This window comes from Etheostoma spectabile, chromosome 16 (assembly GCF_008692095.1).
Source record: "Etheostoma spectabile isolate EspeVRDwgs_2016 chromosome 16, UIUC_Espe_1.0, whole genome shotgun sequence".
NCBI lineage: Eukaryota > Metazoa > Chordata > Actinopteri > Perciformes > Percidae > Etheostoma > Etheostoma spectabile.
The window spans coordinates 11930244-11952527 of NC_045748.1; the positions used below are offsets into that span (position 1 = coordinate 11930244).

The 22284-nt window shown below is 41.3% G+C and overlaps 1 protein-coding gene across 1 annotated transcript in view; it reads right to left on the reverse strand.

The window, feature by feature from the left end:
* Positions 1 to 1405: 1405 nt before the first annotated feature.
* Positions 1406 to 22284, reverse strand: part of LOC116704220 (netrin receptor UNC5D) — a 202641-nt gene continuing 181762 nt past the window's right edge. Inside the window, exons 12-18 of the mRNA XM_032539517.1 lie at positions 21560 to 21644; positions 14945 to 15116; positions 11859 to 12089; positions 8285 to 8434; positions 6747 to 6911; positions 6288 to 6466; positions 1406 to 3764 (exon numbers count right to left, since the gene is read on the reverse strand). Of these exons, the coding sequence (XP_032395408.1) occupies positions 3566 to 3764; positions 6288 to 6466; positions 6747 to 6911; positions 8285 to 8434; positions 11859 to 12089; positions 14945 to 15116; positions 21560 to 21644 (1181 nt within the window). The 3' untranslated portion in view covers positions 1406 to 3565. The remainder of the gene's footprint in view (positions 3765 to 6287; positions 6467 to 6746; positions 6912 to 8284; positions 8435 to 11858; positions 12090 to 14944; positions 15117 to 21559; positions 21645 to 22284) is intronic.

The window sequence follows — 22284 nt, forward strand, 5'->3', positions numbered from 1 at the left end:
TCAGCAGAAAGGTCAACAGATGATTCTGAAGGAGTCAGCTCTTATAGTGATGATACATCAGTGGGATATATTGTGGGTAATATCTCAGGAAACTGTCTTTAAACTCACAGGATTCTTTTCTCTTTTGAGACCAGCTACAGTAATAACCTTTTTTCGAGAAAAAGCAACGTTGGCACCATTAGCTAACACTACAGCTCGGCAGGAGGTTCCAGACCTTGAATAGGTATGAATGCTCTTCCAGGTGGCACAGTGGGAGAATTCATCCACAGTTGTCAGCATGCTACAAGTTAGTAGAAAATCAATACGGTAAAGGAGCCATTAATCCCAGGAGGAAGAAATAAGTGTTCAAATAATCTGACTGCTGTAAAAAAAAGTCAATGTAGTCCTACTGTAAGTATGGGAGTAACACGTATGCATGCTGGTCCATTGAGGAATTGAAGAAACAAGCTTGTCCCAATCACCGCACTGCTAGCACCAACTCTTTCATGTAGCAGTTTCATGTAATTTTCACAAATTACTTCAAAATGTGGATTATCCTCTCAATCGGGAGGCTCACTAAGATTACAGTGGGTCCATATTAATTTGGTTGTGCTTGAAATCTCTAAAAAGAAAATTGTTCTACTGAAACTCCCAACAGTCCATCTGACGAAACAAGGACTAACCACCTGAAATATTTCATGGCTTATTGGAGTCGTTAAAAGAACAGGTTTCCAAGTCTATCAAAAGCTGCTTTAAGCAGTTGATTTGTATGCTAGCTAGCACCTAAAGCCAAGCTGTTTAACCTTGTAGCTGAGGAGGCTAAGCGCTATATTACCGCTTAAGCTTGATTAGCAGCTATGCTAACTACAGTTGCCAGTAACGTTATTATGGAACCCACGCAACTTCTAACCAAGACCCAGCCTTCGATAGCATTCACCCGGCATCCATGTTTTTGCAAGGTAACGTAACCAGATTTGTTCCTAACCCCAACCAATCATGCTGCCTCATAGGGGGTTACTTCCCTAGAAGTTACGTGGGATCCATAATAACGTGTGCTGGTAGCATGACCTTACATTGGAATACCTTTAAGACTGACCTTCAGTCAGGATGGTGACAACAATAATCCCAGATTGGCTGTTTGACTGACACAAATTATTTATTTCATTGATGAGTTTAAAGGATGTTTATAGCAGAGCACATGTTAAGGTAGGACTACTACTATTATTCTAAAGCGGTTATGATTAGGCGATTCATCTATATGTCATGACGCTAAAATGCCAAAAACAAAATCACTGGTTTCAGCTTCAGGTGTGACTTTTTGCACACCTTTGTGTTCTAGGATATTAAGATACTTTGCGTTTAGGACTGCCGGTCGGACAAAACAAGAGATTTTAATGTGCCACTGTGATGGACATCTTTTTATATTTTCTGGCAAACTATGGACCAAACCAATACTATCAATTATGAAAATACTCATTAGTTGCACCCCCAGTTACTTCAACCCCCTCATAATGTACTTTTAAACATAAGGAAAGTCTAGTGAAGAGACTTAACTGTATTTTACATGCTTAGTATGTAGGTTTAGATCCTGCTGTCTGTATAATACATTTTACATTATACATTTGAGTGTGTTTCTTCCCAGTGTAATACTCCAAGCTTTGGCCTTTCTACACTGTGACCTTTTCCAGCTGATACTGAAGAATCAGTCTCCATATAGAGGTCTGTCTGTACACGTGGTGTTCTTTGATCCATACAGATACAGTAGGCTTGCTGATAAACTACAGGTCTGCATTATTTGCAGTTTGATTATTTGGCAGTCATGGCTCAGTGAAAACGGATTATCAGGACCTCAGAGACTATGGAATGGCATGCATATCTCTGTGGTTAGATATCTCAGAATGTTTCCATGAATACACACATCAACAGGAATGTGCTTTTCCATTGTAGAGCCAGCATGAGCACGCTTGGAGCTTCTTTGGCAGCTTGCATATGAACGGGGAGTCTAAGTTAATTAAACAAATTGTTTGACATTTTGGGAAATTAAAAATATTAGAAAAGATTGTTACCATTCTCATAAAGTGGTATTGATCTTCTCATCTAAGTCTCGGCAAGAGAGCAAATAGCTTATTTCCAAAAATGTCGGAATATCCCTTTAAGTACTTCTATGAAGGAATGACAGGATCTGCCATCAAACTTAAAGAGTGCTTACTTGGATCTTTTACATCTTTCCAAAACATTGCATTTTGTATTTAATTGTTTCATCTCTTTGCTGAATACAGTTTTTGAAGATTTACTGTGGCTGGTTTCTTCACCAAACAGTATGCTGGGCTGTCAGGCCTTTCAAGAATTGAATTCATTAAAAGTACACACACATACACAACACAGAGTTCAACACAAAATCACTTTATCATGTTTAGGGGCAGGTGGAGCAACTCTGCCTGGGAAGAGAAGACAAATGAGTGGGAGTGTCTCTAAATACGATCCATAAAAGGCAGCTCACATCAAAAGTCAAAATTTAAATAGAAAATAATAATCAAAAACATTAAGTCCCAGAGGGTCTTAAACATACACACCACTTAACCAGCGTCAACAATTTGCAATTTATGTAATGTTCCCACTGTCTGTCGGGTATGGAGTCACTTATCACACAGAGAAGTTGATCATTAGACATTAGGGGATGCGGTGCACCTCTGGCTGCATTGCATTTTACATTGGGATATCTTATCCTCTTCTGCAGCCTTTGCTTTGACAATGTATTCTGCAAGTAGGGTTGAAAATGTTCTACATGTGGGTGTTTCTTGCTAAATGATAGTTATCCACGTGATCAATGCCAATTTAGCACAGTTTATAAAGTCATCTCTTACACAGACTTACATTATTTTTCTTAGCATGTGGACATCATCAGATCTTTTTAAATGCTAATCATTGTCAGTATTTCTGACAAAAGTGATATCCAGTACTCCTCACTTTCTGTTTCCTTCTCTAACTCCAGCACCTAACATCAGACACACGCTGTAGGGACGAAAAAAAAAGAAGAAAAAAAAGCATTAGGGGATCTGGAAAGTGAATGACAACAAAATGACATTACACTAAATATTTTTGACAGCCCAGAGGACTTTTTGGGGGCAAGTGCAAGCCCATCCGATCCTGGGAAAGTCACAACACCAGCCTGATTGACGTTGTCTGTCTACAACACACTCCATCCTACGTGGAGAGTCCTCTTCACACAGATATCCATAATCCTTCAATACAGGTTATCAAACCTGTCAGGAGTTGACATTTCTCAATCAAAAGGTGGGTGCAGGATACTTATATGTCCCTTTTCTAAAATTTTGGTGGTGCCTCTCAATAACAGAAATACTTCCTCACTGACTTCCATTGGTTGTTCCTTGATTCCCGTCTGTCTGTTTTTGCCGTTTGGTTCAGCAAAGGTGTTCCTTTAGTAACAGTCCAAAACTGAGTTTCCGTTCCAGTCCTCTTTGCGTCTCCTCTTTCTCCTCCTCCCCATAGGTTAGCTAGTACACCTGATCATCAGTGTTCATGCAGTAAAGGTTCATCATTATATTGATCTGCTGTAGAATCGTCCCTACCCAAGTTTAGTGAATTCTGAGTCCCGCTCTTCTCTGCTGCAGCCAAGAGTGGCGGTCCTGGGGGACTGGACTTTGCCGATTTCCTCAAGGGCACTGGCCAGAGAGTCTAGGTCCCCTGAGTCCTGGTGCTGGGCTTCCCACAGACTCAGAATCACTGATGATGGGCTCTCCTGACATGCAAAGTAGCACAGGTTCCTACAGGCGAGGGAAAAATGGAATATTATATTAGAGTGGATCGCCATGCAGGGGGCAATCACTGAGAACAAATGAAAGTGCCAGTTAATAGTTGTTCAGCAATGAAGTGATTGCCTTGCACTAATTATATTTAAAAGGCCAACGCAGAGACATTTTTAAAGGGTGACTCCAGTGATTTACTGTAGTATTGCACTTCCATACACATGAGGAACTCATAAAAGAGGAAAGATTAAAATAGCCGAGGCAGATATATCCTGACTTTTAACCCAATATGGGTCAGACTCCACACACCCAGTTTGTAACACAGCCTTTCTGTTTTCATATTTTAAGTCTCAAGCCCAAGCCGAGACGACCCTGATGACATCACTTTAACATCGTGAGAGTCATTTTTTCAAAACAGATGAAACCACCTGAGGTCAAATAAATTGCTCTATTTTAAGATCTGGCCCTATTTATTTGAGGATTTTCAAATATTTTTGTATTATTATTATTTTCATTTTCAACTTACCTTAGTCTTTCATTGCATTGTTTTATTTTCATTCTTTATTTATTTTTTGATGTTTTTGTTGTTGTAGTCAACTCTCCTGTATTATGATGTGTACTTGTTTGTGCCTGAAGGCATAAGTGCATTTTATTTGCTAAATGAAAAAAAAAGAAGAGCAATAGAAGACATATTGCTGTTTTCACTGACTGAGTAGTAACCTTCTCGTCTTGATGACTAAACTGAACATCATGTGTAAAATTGGTGGAGTGCCCCTTTTTTTTCTTTTTTTTTCAAAGATTATTTTTTGGGGCTTATCCCTTTAATCGACAGCAACAGTGGATAGACAGGAAAAGGGGAGAGAAAGAGAGGGGAAGACAGGCAGAAAAGGGCCACAGGTCAGATTCGACTTGTTGTTTTCATAGTATAAGAAAAATAATATTTGATAAAACGGTTTTACTTGATGGTTTGCTCTAAAGTAATCAGACTATTAAGACAGGCAGTTATAGTCAGCAAAGATCAAGTAAACTGGTTTATCTGAAGGTCAACATTATTATTGGTACAGCAAAATGTAGTGAGACCAGATGGTTTATTGTATAAAAAGGAGCAACACTTCATTTACATAGATTTTCTTCCTGTGCTGTTGTTATAATGCCTATCCAACAGAGTGCACTGTTTCATTACAATGGGATTTCCACCCACTTCTCCTTTTTACCCCCCATTCTGCCCTTGGTATGATGATGTTTCCACACATTCAGAGAAATAATTAGAACAATCAGCTTAAAGCTGTGATAGGCTCTTTATTTTTAGCCTGGTTGGGTAAAGATCCCATAATAATCTTTCAGCATATTGTAATTCAAGTGGTCTGAGAGAAAACTAGACTTCTGCACCTCCTCTTGGCTCTTTATTCAGGCCTTAGATAATCTAGCCCGTGACGGGTGACTTTGGTCAATCACAGGTCATTTTAGAGAGAGAGAGAGAGAGAGAGAGAGAGAGAGCGCGTTCCTATTGGTGGTTCTGCGGATGCATTGCCGGTGCGACAGAGAGGGGAGAGCTGCAGGAAGAGGTCTCACTCACTTCAAATCCCGGCGTTTTTTTTGCTTTCTACCCACCACAGCTTTAACTTGTTAGAGACGTTCTCATTACATGCTTCGTGGTGTGTTCGATTGGGTAGAAGCAAAACTCTCAAATCCTTTCCCAGTCGTCAGTCATAGACACAGTTTTCAGACTCTGTTTAAGTGGAACTCCTTTATCACATACTTTCAGTCACAGTGTCTTAGCTTACTTTTCCTCTTATGTTTGTCCAACTAGCAAGCAAGATAGAATACTCACTTTCAGTACTCTTTTTCCTCAAGTGCTTTGATGGAGCTGATGGCACAGATTTAAGAGTCTTCTTGGCTATATGCTCTTGATTATTGACTTTTCTTCTGAAGCACAAACAGTGCTAACCCTATTCCAAACAACTGAAATCCTCCGCAGACTATGCCAATACTGACCTGGCACGACCTTGTGGAAAGTTTAGAATGGGGTGAAGGATGGAGCACATGTAGAGATGCTGCTAACATGAACACATTTTCTTGCCAGCGGCTGGCCTGTCAGCGGTCTCAGACCTTCCTTCCTATTTCTGCAAACCACTGCATCTTCTCTCCTGTTATTCTGACTGTGCTAAAGTGGGCCCTTACATCTCTTCCCCCCTCCCCCCTCTCTCTGTGCATGTGTTTCTAGATCTATAATGAAATCAGCAGTGTGGTGTGTTACTGAAGGCTGGTTGGTGAATGATGGAAGATTAGAGCTGACACGGTGCCTAAATTCCAGATTAAAAATAGCATTCAAAGTGGGAACGTTTACATACAGCATTTCTGCTTTCTATTCATTATTCTGTAATAACACCTAAGCAAAACGTAACAGCTGTTTCATATATCTCAGCTTGTGTAACACATACAGTACATGACTTAGTGAGAGGGAAACTGCAACAGCAAACAAAAAAGACTAAGAAAAAAATGCTGAAGTTAGAGCGCTAGGACTCTAAACACTTCTGATACCTGTCTATGTGAAGCTTTTGAGCCAAGAGCTGCCAGTCCTTCCCGTTGGCATTAGCTGTGTCAAAGGTGGCGCTGATCCGCTGACGGATGGACACAGGGATTTTAAAGGCCCTTGACCCTGTTTGAGAGGTGATGGTGCAGTCGGACTGACTGAAAAAGGGAACCACTCCCTTTTCATTCTGGCAGCAAGAAAGAAAGAAAGAAGGAAAAAGAAAGAAAGAAAGAAAGACGGAGAGGTGTCAGGGTGATTTTGATACTGCAGCTGAAATGCTCAATATGAAGACAAGGACAAAGACTTATCAAGACAATTTGCAATCTATACATGAAAAGCTCTCAGAGAGGCTCATTAAGCAAACCCTTAAATCAAATCAAGAGTTATTCAGTGTAATAAAAGAACCTATTAACAAGCCGCTTGACTGCCCACGCACTGAGGACACTGTTTCTACGAGTGCTACACACCTCCACCACAGACGTGTAGACCTGGAGAATCTGCTCCTCGCCTTTGACCTGGCGGATGCCGATCTTGCAGGAGAGCTGAGACGAGGAGTGGCTGTATCGCTCCAAAGAGAAGGCACACTGCAGGGGACGCTGGTTACTGGCCCACACCTGAGAAAAGGAGAACTCCTGCAGAGCAAGGACAGGCAGACAGCGGTCAGGGAGGACAGCGATAGGATTAGGCGGAGGAGACAACAAACTCATTAAATCAAAGACATTAGTTATTTCAGTCCTGCTTTGTCACCCACTTTGCTGTTTACATGATTAATTAGGAGTGAATAAGTAGCCTCTTTAGCCAATCAATGGCGTTACCTAATCAAGCAGTTTACCCATCAGACAGAACACCAACAGGCATTTAGAGCCCAAGGGACGAAAATGTATCCTGTTAACGCTGAAAGAGCTGGAGCCATTAGTGCAAAGATGTAATATATTCTACATTATGTTACTTAAGGTTGCCTGGGAGAAATAATCAACTTACTTTTGCATTACAACCAACAGTGCAGCTAGTTTTACACGCAACCATTAGGTCAATAAATATTAGAAGCCCACACCATTTGCAGAAATAGTCTATGTAATATTATAAAATCATACATTTTTTAGTAACTGTACAGCCAACAGCATTAGCTTAAGATTTTCCCAGCCAGACGTATCCACCTTGTTATGTATTCTCCAAATTCTGATAATATGCCAATCTGTTAGATCAAGAACTGTAATGTGATTATGGAGCCAGGACAGACATGCCTTAATTTACAGTTTGCACTGCATATCCTCCAAAAGAGGCAGCTGAAAACCCAAAAGTAACAGACCTTTGGAGTAAATGGAATCTAAAAGGCCAATTTCAACTTCCATTACTAACTATTGCGTGACCCAGACAGTGGCACAGTGAGAACAGGTCAAAAACACTGTTTTATAGGGTGAATCATCCTCTCTTCAGATCCATCAGACAGGAGGACGGCTACTTGTAAAAGCCTCCTTCAGACCAGAGTGGTGTCTGAATTAAAGCCTACAGCCATCTTCCCCGTAGGAACAGCGCTATAGTGGCTCTTCCCTCTCCAAGAACACATTGTTGGTATTCCGGACACACTATGCAGCTAATAGGATGTCACTGGTGGGATAAACATCACAGGGCAAAGCAGAACATGCAGCATGTAGACCCCTAGGATGATAAGTAGGAGATGTGTGTGTGTGTGTGCTTGCCTGGCAGTCATAATTAATTTTGTGTGTGTGTGTGTGTGTAGGTGAGATAGCTAGCCTTAGTGATCTCCTGCTGTGCCCTTGCTGCTGTCCTTTGGCTTTGATGTGACCAAGTAAGGAAAAGCAAAACTGGTAGAGGTGAGAGTTTTTTTTATGGAGGAACAGAGGAAGCTGAGAAGATGAAGGTGCACAGCTTCTCTCTGTGAACTCGGTGTACATTACAAGTGAGATGCACATACAGTAAACTTGCTCGCTGCTCAAATTCCTTCGCACTAATTGACACAAACTCACAGTTATAAACTGCCTACCTGGCAGGTGGTGAAAGGCTTGATGCTCCAGAGTAACTGTGGGACGTCCTGGATGGACACCTGGAGGCTGAAAGTGTTCCCCCGGAACAGCATCATCTTAGGCTCCTCCAGCAGCCGCCCGCCCCTGCTGCGCTCCCCCACCACCACCTCCTGATAAGGAAAGGTGTGTTTTTTTTTTTTTCGTGGGGTAGGGAAGTGGGAAAAAAGGCAGATATGTTACATGGGTGATTGCCTCAGTGTATCAAGCCAGGATTCAAGCCAGGTACAGTACACAGTATGTACAAGAATATGTTTCTCTTGATATTAATAACAAACCTACAATTTATATGCAAACAGAAAACACACACAGACAAGTCTGAGATACATTGTAGTAGTTCATCTAGGGTGAAGAGTAAAATTGAAAAAAACAACCTCAAACTATTATTTGATTAATCAAATTAATTGTCAACTACTTTGACAATCACTTAAAAAGATAAAATAGATCTTTATTTACCCCGAGAGAAATCTTTGTGCAGCAGTTGCCGTACAACAACTCTAAAGATTTAGAGTGTTAATTAAGCAAAATATGTAAAAAAAGGATTATCAGTGTGGTGCAAAAAAAATGCTAGGAATGTAAACAGGTTCTAAACGGGTTAGCGGTAAGTGTCATAAATAAAACTGGTTATCAGTGAGAATGCATGAGACATTGATTTGAGACTTTGGACTTTCGTCTTTTGTGACAGTCAACTAAATCTGAATGTTGGTCAGACAAAACAAGCCCCTTGGAAAACATGAAGCAATTGTGATGGGCTGTATATAAACTTCCTTTTCTGAAAACCCTTTTTAGATATGTGAAAGGAAATGTAACACAAACACAAATGAATGGTTAAAGTAACACCAAAAAACTACTGCAAATACACAGTAGAAGCTTTTAGTGCTTGTGCACGCTGGAAGCTTCAGCTTTTATGTGCTGTGATCTTTGTACATTTTTTTGTACTCTTGCACTTACCCATACTTCAGATCTGATACTGTACATCCATATCTATATGAAACCCACCTAGACTGATCCCTACCGTTAACCTGTTTATATGTTTATGATCCATACTGTTAACCTGGTTTTGGCATTTGGACCTTATTGTTATCGTAGATTTTTTTATTTGCACTCTCCCTTTACTATGTATTGCAACTGCTGCACAGCAATTTCCCTCGGGTTGAATACAGTTTTATCTTCTCTAATCTTATTTCGATAAACACTGTGACCATGACGTAGATAAAAATGTAATCTAAATGAAAAATAAAAGCAGAGAAGCATTTTAAAGCTTCAGAATGCATCCAGAACGATTGGCCCCTGAAAGTTGAAAAGCTCAACAGCTTGTTTTGCTGCAACCAGACACAAAAGGGATGAAACCGACACTGCTAGAGCCTAAAAGTTAAATAAAGAGAGCAGTCAGAATTGTTAAACACATTGGTCGTACACAAAGACGAGACATAAACAGAGATACAAATCCAAACTCCAAAATCCAAGTCTTTTTGTCAATATTATACTTTTTGCCTTCCTGCCTTCTGATATTGTTGAATTTTTGAATTCATGGTTGACAACCTGCGTGCATGTGTTGGTATGCATGTTTGTGTTTCCATTTTCTGTGTCTTGGGAATGCGGCGAGGGGTGGGGGGGGTGAGAGTCCGGTGTGCATGGTGCTTTTTCTCTCAGTCACACATCACACAGAGAAGGGGAATTCAAAGCAAGCAGGCTGTCTTGAACCTGATCAATTCCTGCTTCAAGCTCACAGGGGAAATTAATTGTCGTATGAAGCACAAACAAAAGCCAACAAAAAAAAGAACAAATGAACAAATAACCATGTCTGACTGATGGGAGAGGTGGGGTGAACTGGCTCTTGGCGCCTACACCCAATTTTTCTTTGTTCCAATGCAATTCTACCTCTTGAATCAAGCCAAAAGTGAAGTAGTGCCTGTGGCTACACAGGACAACTATCAGCACTGCTTGAGAAAAGCTGTGTGCGGGTGTTTAATTAAGATAGAAACAAATCGCTCTTGTAAAAAAGTAGTTTTGGCCGCAGAACACTTGAACAGAAAGAGGTGTGTTTGTGTGCAAGGAGAAGGGCAAACGTTCCACAAAGCATCACACAGGAGCACAGCGACAAACTGGTGCCGCATCTGAGAATGTGCCATTTTAACTTGTTCAAATACTTATCACATGGAATGCAATGCTGAAACACATTCAATTAACAGAGAGCAAATTAAATTACGCAAAGAAAGGGCAGAGAAGCAACCTTGGAGCATCTGTTGTCTTTGTAATTAAAAGTCCCTCTTTGTCTCCTAGTCATCAAGCATCTCCCAGTGGCAATGTTACGAAACAGGCAGATCTTCAGTGGAGCACAAAAAACCCAGACAGCAATTCTCCCAGGCAAAAACACTAGCCACAACGTCCAAAACTCTTGTAATTTCAATTTGTTATATACATATATTTTACATCCTATTATATTCAAATTTTGTTAGAAATATTCATGTTTTTAGCCACTTCAGTGGACTGAAGGACTAGTCAAAGAATTGCCATGACATTTTGTACATGCATTCATGATGCCCAGATGCTGATGACTTTGGTGATCCTTTAACTTTTCCTGTAGTGCCACCATGAGGTTGACATTTGTGGTATTAGGGGGAAATGTCAAGATAACTATTGAATGGATTGTCTGGTTCAGACATTCATGTCCTACTCAGGGTGAAGTGTAGTAAACAATGATGATCCATTTAAATCCCTTTTAATCTAGCGCCATAATCAGATTTTGTCACTACTTTTGTTTTTTGACCAAATACCTCCAGAACTATGCAATGATAGCAGTGATTGTTAGCATCATAGCATGGTGACATTGAGCTTAAAAGCACCACTGTGCCAAAGTACAGTCATCCAGAACCAGGGCAAACATAGTAGGAATCTTCATTCAGTCTTTTTCTTTCTTTCTTTCTTTCAGAAAAAAGATTTTCCTGTTTTTTCTCCTAACAATTTGTTACTATAATTGCCACTGTTCATCATACCAACAACTGCTATAATTATTATAAATCATATTTTTGCATATCTTTTCCCGTATCTCTGTCTCCCAACCAGCAGCGGCAGATGGCCGCCCACCAGGAGTCAGGGTCTGTTCGAGGTTAAAGGAAGTTTTTCCTCGCCACTGTCGCACCAAATGCTTTCTCATGGGGAAATTGTTGGGTCGTTGTATATTATGTATGAATTATGGTCTAGACCGGGGCTTCTCAAAGTTCAGACCTGGTATAAAAATCAGATGCGGACCTTTTGAGTGATGTGTTTTTTGAGAACCCCTGGTCTAGACCTACTCTATCTGTAAAGTGTTTAGAGAGAACTCCAGTAATGATCAGACACTATGAAGAAAATTAAATTGAATTAAATATGTTTCATGACACATCACGTATACAAGTTTAAAGTAAATGTAAATCCATAAACAAGATGTGATCAAGAAACAAAACTATTCAATTCTAAGCAAAAAACTATCTCATTACATTGAATCATCCCAGTTTCTTCTTCGTTTCCCTCTCTATCCTCCATCCTCCCTCATACCTGAAATGCATGAGGCGTGTCGTCCACACAGTAGACCCTGAGGGTGAAGCCCAGAGAGTTGCAGTTATCCGGACTTCCAAACACAGCCAGCCTCAGCCGCTTGGCCGCCTCCTGGTTCAGCGGCTCCCCCAACAGGGCGTAGCGACCTGGATGCTCCAACAGCACATGGCACCTCTGGGCGTCTAGCAGACAGTAGCAGGAAGTGCTCTCCTCGTCCACAGACATCACTTCCTTTGGGGGGGGGGGGGGGAACATGAGGAGAGACCATATTTATATCTGATGCATTAAACACATAATCAGAGCCATTAATAGTTCATTTTTGGGTTTCTCAGGAGGACAGCTCAGTATTGGAATGCTGTCAGCTGATCAGTGATCTTTATCGATGACGTTCCACTTCCGGGATTGCGCTGGAAATTTCGCCGGATGTCGGTTACCTTCTCTTCTCTTTCTGTTGCCATTCTTCCGGTGGATTTCTGAGGACTATGGTTAACTGCCCCTCAGAGCAGCTAGCTAGACTAGCTGTCCAATCTGAGTTTTCTGTCGCACGACTAAAACAATTTTTGCACGTTCCACCAAAACAAGTTCCTTCCTGGGGCTATTCGGCAGCGGCACCGGGACTCTGTTTGGCGCTTGCACTGCCCAAGACGATTGTGATTGGTTTAAAGAAATGCCAATAGACCAGAGCTAATAGCTGTTTTTCTCCCATCCCGGAATGCTGTGTGGACTAGCCAGACCCTCCTCCGCAGTGTTGTGTAGGAAGGTCTGGCAAAGCAAGACTAGCTGATCAGCAACCGCCTGAGGCTGAGCATACTGATTCATGAATATTAACATTTCAATTACTGCCAAAAATTTGTTTGCAGAGGTAGAAAGAGGCTTTAACTGAACCAGCAAACTAAAAGCTGAACACAAATCAGCCAATGTTGAACGAGACATATTATTCCATCTATTAGCTTATTAAAGGTTGTTATGTAACAGGCCGTGAGGGTCATAACTTCAGTATTTTAAATTCAAAAGGTGGCTGACTTGTTCAAGGATATTATTCTGACACTTCGCAGACAGTAAACTGGAAACTTTACCTCATACACAGACTCAGGATCAGGAAATGTACAAAGCTGAACGAGGGCCAAATGAACAATACCACATTACCTAAACAGATGGAGATACAGTTACACTGACAAAACGGATTAGCTGGGTGCAGTTGTGTCCAAAGGCCAATTGCTCCTCATCTTGTGCTCAATCCTCCTTAAATCACGTTTGAAACATAACTGTGACCCACAGGTCCCCTCTGCATATGGCCTGCCTGAGCCATCTTAAGTAATGCAGGGTAATTTAGTGGCCCACAGCTTCCTAAACCTGCCCCATTAAAGCTGCAGCAGAAGGATCTCCATAACATAGCTCATCCCTGCCAGGCAGCCAAGGAGAAATGATGGAGTCAAACTCTAGCGGGACAAAAGTGCACGCTTTATTGGAAATGGCACTGAGAGGCAGACAGAGCGAGGGAGAAGGAAAGTGAGAAGGAAAGAGAGACAGACTGAGGGGGAGAGAGACCTCCATCGCCCATTATATTGCTAATTCCAGAGATTAGCTTTTGAGTAAGCATCCTTCCTGAGATGAAGGGCTCATTATCTCCCTGAGACAGAGACGGGTCCCGCCGTTACATTTTCTTGGAGAACATCTCCTCTTCTTTCTATGATCTCGTCTGCATGTCTCTGTCGGTCTCGTCTTTCTCAGCCGACTCTCTCTCCTATTCTCTCCTTTTGGATGGCATATAGCCACCATCAGTGATGGGGTTTTTGATAGCTCCCTTTTGTGCAACACGTCCCCCGGCAAATTACGTCTGTGTAAATGTCAAGACATAGTGAAAGGACCAGGCTGGGGAGAAAACCACAGGCCCTCCAAGGCCAAGCAAAGCTAGTGGCTCTGGGGTCATTCTAACTCGATGAGGTCCCCAAAGCTTTTTGATGAGGTTAGTTAAACATTAAAAGAGCATACTAGATGTGTCCACTCTGCCAAGATGGAACAAAAACATTGAGAGGGAGTGTTTGGATTGAAGTCAGATGTCTGAACAAGTCTCTGTGAGGCTTTGAAGTAGCTCTACAGGACTTTTCAGAGGTGTTATTTTACTGAAAAAAAGCTTGATGTGAAAAAAGAAAATCTCACACCAGCAATCACAGATATAGCACTATGCTGTATTTAGAGCAATGAAGTCTTAAATATTTAAAAACAAGCACACTTGTCAATTTTTTTCTTTGTCCTCACACTGAGGTATCAGAGTGGAACAGCTGCATAAAACTTTTAGCGGTATACAAAAACAACCTTCTAGTTCAGGGACAATTTATAGGGCTTTATTCTGTTAAACCTTTTTTTAATGAGTAGCTCCAGCAGACAAATTAAATAGCTTCTATGTTTTGGTCATTATATCGTATGTCTCTGTGTTTTATTGTTTTTTCTCTTGCTGGAACTCACTCAAGTCAAAAGAATTACTGAAAAAAAAATCAGTCCAGTTGGTCCTGGTAAAATAATTATTTTTTTAAGAATAATTGAAAAAGAATGCCCTTTTTTTGCCATATAATAAATAACAACAGACATACAGAAGCTGTGTGTACAAATATGGTTGTGATTTTCTCTCATTGCTATGTAAATTGTGCTTGTTGTGTTTTAGTTTATGAACAGCTGCAATGCAGAATTCACAGATTCATAAACGAGTAATGCTTTGAAATACCATTATCATTAAACTGGCAAAAGTAATGAGTGTTTCAATGACTAATGGCCGTCATTTGCACTTGGTCTGACATTTCTTTTGGATGTATGACAGCATGAGGTAGAGCTTGAAAGGCTGACTTTTATACAGAATGACAAATCTGAGCTGGCAACCCTGAAATCAGCTATGTGCTTGCATGACTACACTGCAGGATGGAAATTTTCATCAAAGTAAGTGGTAGCAGTTATAGCAGATCGTTTTTGATATTCTGGGCACTGGTGAAAGTTGTGTGTTTGCACTTGTTAACATTCTGCACTGGTGTTGCAGTAGGGTTTTTTGACCTGATAACTACAGATGAAATTGAAATTGAAGGAAAATTTCTCACCTCCCACTTGTTGTCCTGCATTTGTCTCTTTAGCCGGATGGTCCAATTATCAGCAGCCACCTCCGCACAATGAGCTATGGTCATAGCTATGGGACAGGACAGGTCAAGGCCTGGTGGGCCGTACGTGACCGTAGGGCTCAAGAAGATCTCTGGCCCATCCTCGGACACAGTGCTGCACACAGAGAGGTACAGGAAAGGAACATATTGAAACAGAAAACACATCTCATGACACCACAAACATTTATGATTTTTCTCTTTGCATTTTGATACAGTTTTAAAACGATATGAATTGGGGTGGCAGTAGTCTATATTCTTGACGTTCCACTTCCGGGATTGCTCCGCTGCTGACGAAAATTCACTCATTTAGGCCGGATATCCGGATAAACCAGAGCACGCTTTTCTCCCATCCTGGATTGCTGTGTGGACTAGCCAGACCAAGGTCTGCGAGACTAGGGTGGCAGTAGCTAAGTCCGTGGGGAGTCGGGAACCGGAGGGTTGCTGGTTGAAGTCTACGTACAGACCAAAGAACGAAGTGTGGACTGGTAGCTGGAGAGGTGCCAGTTCACCTCCTGGGCACTGCCAAAGTGCTCTTGAGCAAGGCACCGAACCCCCAACTGCTCAGGGCGCCTGTCCAGCAGGTGCATGTGCAGGACCTGACACTGTATTTCAGGCCTGTGTGTAGTGTGTTCAAACAATAGAGTGAAAACATTGTAATTTAAATATAGTATACATTATTTATATATTTATAAATGAAGACATGGACATCAGTACTGTGAAATTAGGGCTGTACGATTATGAAAACAAATCATAAACAAAAGTATTTTGGTCAATCTGGAAATACCAATTATTTCACACAATTGACTTTTTTTTGAAAGGTTATTTTTTGGGCATTTTTAGGCCTGTATTCAACAGGACAGCTGAAGACATGAAAGGGGGGAGAGAGGGGGGAATGACATGCAGCAAATGGATCCGCTGCGTTGAGTTGTAAACCTCTATATGTTGGCGCCCGCTCTACCAACTGCGCTATCCGGGCGCCCCTACTAGATGTTGCAATTATGGAACTTCAGAAACAGTGAAAAATTAATCACGATCCAAATTTCGATTAATTGCACAGCCCTATATGGATTCCCTGCCTAAAGAGGCACACAGATAGCATAGTGTGACCCTTGCCTATGAATAAAGTACACTCAAATCCTTGGACACTTATAATGAATCAATCCCTGACTAGCTGACACACAGGCACACACAGATAGAGGAAGATTAAAGCACCAAGACTAATGGACAGTAGGGCTAGGGAGGACAGGCTTTAGCACACAGCTTGTAAGCTTGGTGGGTCGATGGAGCTTATGAAGCCGGCTCTGGCCAGCCTGGTGACAGATTAGCTGGGCCAAGCTACTCTTGGCCAGGGGCCCAATCTTGGCTGGAAGCCCCGAAGACTGAGAGCAATCAATGGGACCACCATCAGTCATGCAGCTGGCCCGGCTGGACACCTCACATATACAGGACATGATATTGGTGCTGTTGTCACTGGAGCAGCGTGGATATTTCTCAACATCATTAATACAACTGCAGCGGGGACAGACCCTGAGAAGTAGGCACAAATGCATCAGAAAAGGGTGTGTGGACACAAATATAGGAAACACCAACCGAGAGAGAATGAGTTAGATGTTAATAGTACTATTTTTTATTGGTTACACTTCTCATGTTGAAATAATAACACTATACCACCAAACCAGGTCAATAGCTGTGTCCTGATTCCATTCTAATTCCAATTTATTTCCCAAAGATCATTCTGATTAATTTGGAGTTAATTAATTGTCCCTCACTACATCCCAGAGCCAAATTTGACATCTACAGATGTGTTGATTAGTCTCCCCAAATATATTCAATTAACAGCGATATAAAATGGAGAAAACCAGAAGATCCTCACACACACAGCCGGGACCAACAAATATTTGGCTTTTTTACTTTAGCTGATTACTAAAACGTTGATCTGTTTATAAATGTAGTTGTTGATAAAAATTTCTTTCAAGCAAATAATCGCTTTATCAACTAATCGTTTCAGCTCAGACAATTACTGTGTATACAACTAGTATACAGCATTGATTTGGCACATAGTTCCTGGTACTTTCCTATCTTACTTCAGTAGTTTTTTAACAAGTACTCTTATTATTATTATTATTATTATTATTATTAATTATTATTATTATTAAACATTTTTATTGCATGGTTTTCAAAACACAAAACACACAGAACAGCGGGAACAAAATACAACGGGAAAGGAAAATAACAGCAGAATGTGCGCATGTGGGTACAGTAAATAGAAAATGATTATGAAAGTGAAAATGAATAACAGAGCATTTTCCATCTCCCCCTTCTCAATATTCTGCAGTAAGGCAAAGCAGTATCCAGATGAGAATCAATACAGAGCATAATAACATAGCAAGGCTACAAGGAGCTCGTCAGATAGTGGGCACTTAAACCATGTCACAAAGACAGGCCAGGCTGGTCTAGGAAATCCTTAAAGCAAGGAGGATGACATCGTGGGCCCAATGTGCTGCAAATAAGGGTCTCAGACCTTATAAAAAGCATCTGAAGCGTGCATGTGATGTATTCACTAGGAATGCAGTCCATAACAATATTGTGCCATGATTGTCTTGTTGGAGCAGCAGGTTTGATCCAGAAGAGTAGAATGTTCAGTCTTGCAGCAAAAGTCAGTAAATTGAAACGTCTCTTGTGCTTACTATCGGTGATCCCACCCTCCGGGAGACCAAGTAAAGTCCAATTATTTTTAATATCTTTAAATTAGGAGACAGCACAGGATTTTCTAGTAGTTTCCATCCCTGCAACACTTACCTGTAAGGTGAATGACTATAATTCTATAAATAAGATGGAGGTGAAGGAGTGTGTGTGTGTGTGTGTGTGTGTGCTGAGAGAGTAGCGGTCCCATGTAGCAAAACATGTTGTTTGACCGCTGTTATTTAGTTAACAGTTTCTAGTGCAGAGTGCTGTATAAATCTTTGTCATTATACTGTCACCAATCAACAAAATTAAAAGAGGTTATGATCTCCTGTCTAAAAATAAAATCTCCTGTTCAGAAAACACCGTGGCCCTGCAGCTGCACTTTTGTGCTAATAAGCCCCGGGCTCAGATGAAACCAAGGTTACCTGCTGCTGAGACTATGATAATTCACCAGATTGCCTGTGAGCAAAGATTAAAAATGGTTATTTAGCAATGGTTATTTAGATTGTGGTTATGAAAGCAAAGAAATAACACTCTGTGATGATGTTTACAGTTTAGATAATAGATTGGGGTTTAAGTCTTGTATCATATGTGCAGAACACACAGCATACCTCTTTCACTTTTCACACAAAAGTATCCAGCGTGACATTATTAGGGTTCAAACTGCGAAGTTTGTCTGTTTTATTATTTCTTGTCTGCCGCGGCGGCTCAAATTCGCGTGAGCTGGAATGAGCCAGAAACATGAAACTTTAGGGGAACAACTGGAAATGGTGTGCATGTGCTTCTATAGAAATAAGAACCCAATCGGCCACATGGTGGTAAGAATTCAAAATGCAAACTTTGAAAGGCAACGCCCCCCACACTGTAAGTCTGACTGACTTGAAACTTCTCACACAGGTGCAGCTTAATGTGCTCTACAAAAAAGCCTCAAGGATCATTAAGGTCCGCCTAGAAAATCTTTCCGCCATTTTGAATTTTTTGAAAAACACATTTTTGAGATCTCCTACACCGTAGCTCCGTTTGCCACCAAATATTCAGTGAATTGTCAATGGATCAAGCTTATTACGAGTTGTATAAAGCATATATCTCAATTAATTAAAAGTTATTGAGCAATGAACTTCAAAAGGGGCGTGGCTCTGGACATAATTTAACACAAATCAGCAAGCGTAAGGCCAATCATCAAAAAAACTCATGGGGTATGTTCAGATAAGTGCCCCAGATATACCCAGGCAGTTTTATCTATGTACGCCACTAGGGGGCGCTACAAGCGCAAGATAGGTGCGTGGCTTTACACACATTTTACTATAAATCACATATTCATTGTCCAATCATCACAAGTCTTTCAGGATATGTCCTCATAAGTATCTGAACCACACCCTGAAAGTTTCATTCAAATTGAACACCAGGGGCCGCTATAAATGCAAACAAACTGCAGGTGATACAGCGCAAATCAGGCTATAAATAACTAAATGTTTGTCCAACAAACAAAAAACTTCCAGCAAAGACATACATATTGACCTCACACACACACACTGTAAGTCTCATTTAAATTGACCACTAGGGGGCGCTTTAAATTCACAATGACTGGACGTGGAATGACACAATTCAAGGTTTGAGCTTGGAATTGCGGCTTGCTGCTTTATTAACAATTGTTTTTTGTGTTGGTCATCTGCTTTTCTCAAATTGCCGTGAGCTGGACTGAGCTAAATATCACACTGCATTGAAAATAAATATTTTTGACAAATCAGTTGTAGGCATTTTTAACAAAGTGCACTGTTAGGGTTGGTTAGTTAGTTAGTTAGTTAGTTAGTTAGTTAGTTAGTCAGTGTGGAGTTGTTTGGATGAGTGGTTCTTAAGAAAGAATAATACAATACGGGAAAAATACCGGAGGCAGAGCAATTGGCTTATTCCAAACAGGCACATTTTGAAGGTGCACTTCACCAACTCAAAAAAAAACAGTACATAACTCTAGTGGTATCTGACAATACACATCATCAATGGAGGTTAATGGAATTTTATTTGTGGTGCTCACAGCCATAAATAAAATACATATAAAACAATCATCTTTCCTGAAGTAGTACCCCGGTTGCCCTGGATATAATCCACAGAACACAATGTGAACAGCGTTGGTGCTGTGGACAGCTGTTTAATTTGTTTTTACTTGTTGACTTGTCAAATGTTAATGCTCAACATCCACAGACTATCAATAGCTTCTGCTAGCATGTTATGCTAGCCAGGTAGCAATCAGCAAGCGAGACCACTTTCGGCAAATACTAAATGGCGTCAATCAACTCAGGACAGTAGAAATAACATGACATCAAAAACAACCACAAACCAAAAAAATTAAAAGAAAGCCTATTCTGACTTGAGTATGACTGACACTACAGAGTTATCGGTGCCTTCCTGCAAAGTATGTTCAAAACAGGAGGTTGATACTGCTCAACTTATTGACCCATATACTTATGTGAGTCACATCCTATCAGGTGTAGCTTGTCACAGTATGATTCTGTCCTTGGACTACCCACTGTCGCCATCTGAGCTGGAGAAGATCACACACAAAACAACCTCGTAAAGCCCAGAGGACGGACGAAAGCTCCCGCGAACACCTGAAACCGAGGCAGAGCTGATCGATTCCTTTTCTTTGCAGAGTAAAGCATCGTCTTATGTAGATGGCCGAGTTTGAATGGGAAGAAAGGATCCAATTTCTCCCCTGGACTCTGCGGCTGTCAGAAGATAGGCGCTGACTGACAGCTCAGCGGTGCACGGCTCCTGCAGCTTTTTAAACGCCAGCCAGAGAAGTAAACAGCATCAGGCTTATCAGAGCAAAGCAGGAGTCTGGAGGGCAGCAGCTTGGCTGAATTGGGAAAACTTTAGGCAGGGGAGTGCATAACCAGTCCGCTAACTGAGCTCTGAGCCGCAACCTGTAAGTGACCTTTGATCTGTATCTTTACCAATATGACCCTCGGCACTCAGTGGGTGGGTGGAGGTCAGCTGAGATGACTTTCAGATGGAGCTAAATGTCACTTTTTATTCTCTCTTGGATGTAGGAATTCAATTTCATTGACAAGCACAGGCAGTTAGCTGTGTTGTTAGGGCGATAGCTTGCTAGCAGGGTTTCACGCAGATATGCTGACACATTGATACTGTCTGCTATAAATCAAGAATATGTCCAAAACCTGACTTCTGGTTGTCAGATGCCTTGTGAGGCTCTGTTGCAAAGAAGTCAAAGGTATTACACCCCCTTTTCAAACGGTTCTTATCTGTCATGCCATTTTCTTCCCAAGTAATAGCTTTGTGAAAATCTTGACGGCAAAGGTACAGAAATAGACTCCTGCTGGCAGGCAACACGCATCTAAACCTTGTAGCATATCGCATTGCACCGAGCCAAAAACCCAATCAATATCACCAGGACTTTACAAAGTTCACAATATTCTCCACTCTAACCCTTTACGATACGAAACAGATATTGTCACTGTTATGTCTACAAACACAAAACGGGCTACCAGAGTCATAGAGTGTATCTTTCTCTGCTGAGACAGTTCCTTAAGGCAGTAATGTAATCCATCTGCAGCTGCCAATGTATTTGTGACACATCATGTACTCCCCTGTAGTGACTGTAAGATGAGCAAAGACCCCATGCTGGTCGGGGATATGTCGGCATCTGTACATGTATGCAGTATGTGTACTGTACATGGCACTGCGTAATCTCCATATGAGAGGATCTGTGCGTATCTGTTTGCGGTGCATGTACAACAAAGAAAGGAGGAGACGACGTGGCAGGAAGAAAGATGAGAGATGCGGTGCGATGAGTTGAAAGATTAAAAGCAAGCAGCCGAAGAAGCAGACTGCAGCGTCTCAGTGAGGGTCCCTCACCTGCTGTCCTCCTGGTTGATGACCATGTACATTTCCCAGCTAGTGTCTTCCGCGATCCCCCCATGAGGCACCAACAGACTGATACCTGGAGAGAAGCAAGCATGCAAAAACTGATCAACACACAGCCAGACATGCACACACACAACCCGACACACACACACCTGCCCGGCTGTCAAGTCTCTTTACTAAAGGTGACAGCCAGAGAGGTGATGGCACCAGGAAAAGCGGATGGAGGCAAGTCCCGAAAGGCTTGAATCAATGCTGCCAGCGGTCTCTTTGTCACAAACACGAACACTGTTTTCTAGATACACACACATACACAATGTTCTACTGTATGATAAACAATTGCTGCCAATCTACACTGCAGTTGATAAAGGCCCTCAAGGGACAGGATGATAAATGGAGGCCACGAGAAAGCTGCGTGAATAATGTGGTCGACTGAGCATCACAGGTTTACATAATGGTAAAGATGTAACATATAAGATGTGCTCTCTCTCCATTTTTTGTTTTTAAATCATGGCTAAAAACAAATTTTTACTCACTGGCGTTTTTAACACACTAATCTCTCATTTTGTTATGTTGAGTTGCTGCTTGCTGTTGGGATATTCTTTTTATTTTTATATTTCAATGTTCTTTTATAAAGCACCGTAGTGCTTCTTAGCACAGCACTTTGGTCAGCTTAAGCTGTGTCTAAAGGGAAACTATGCAGTTTTTTTTAGCTTAAT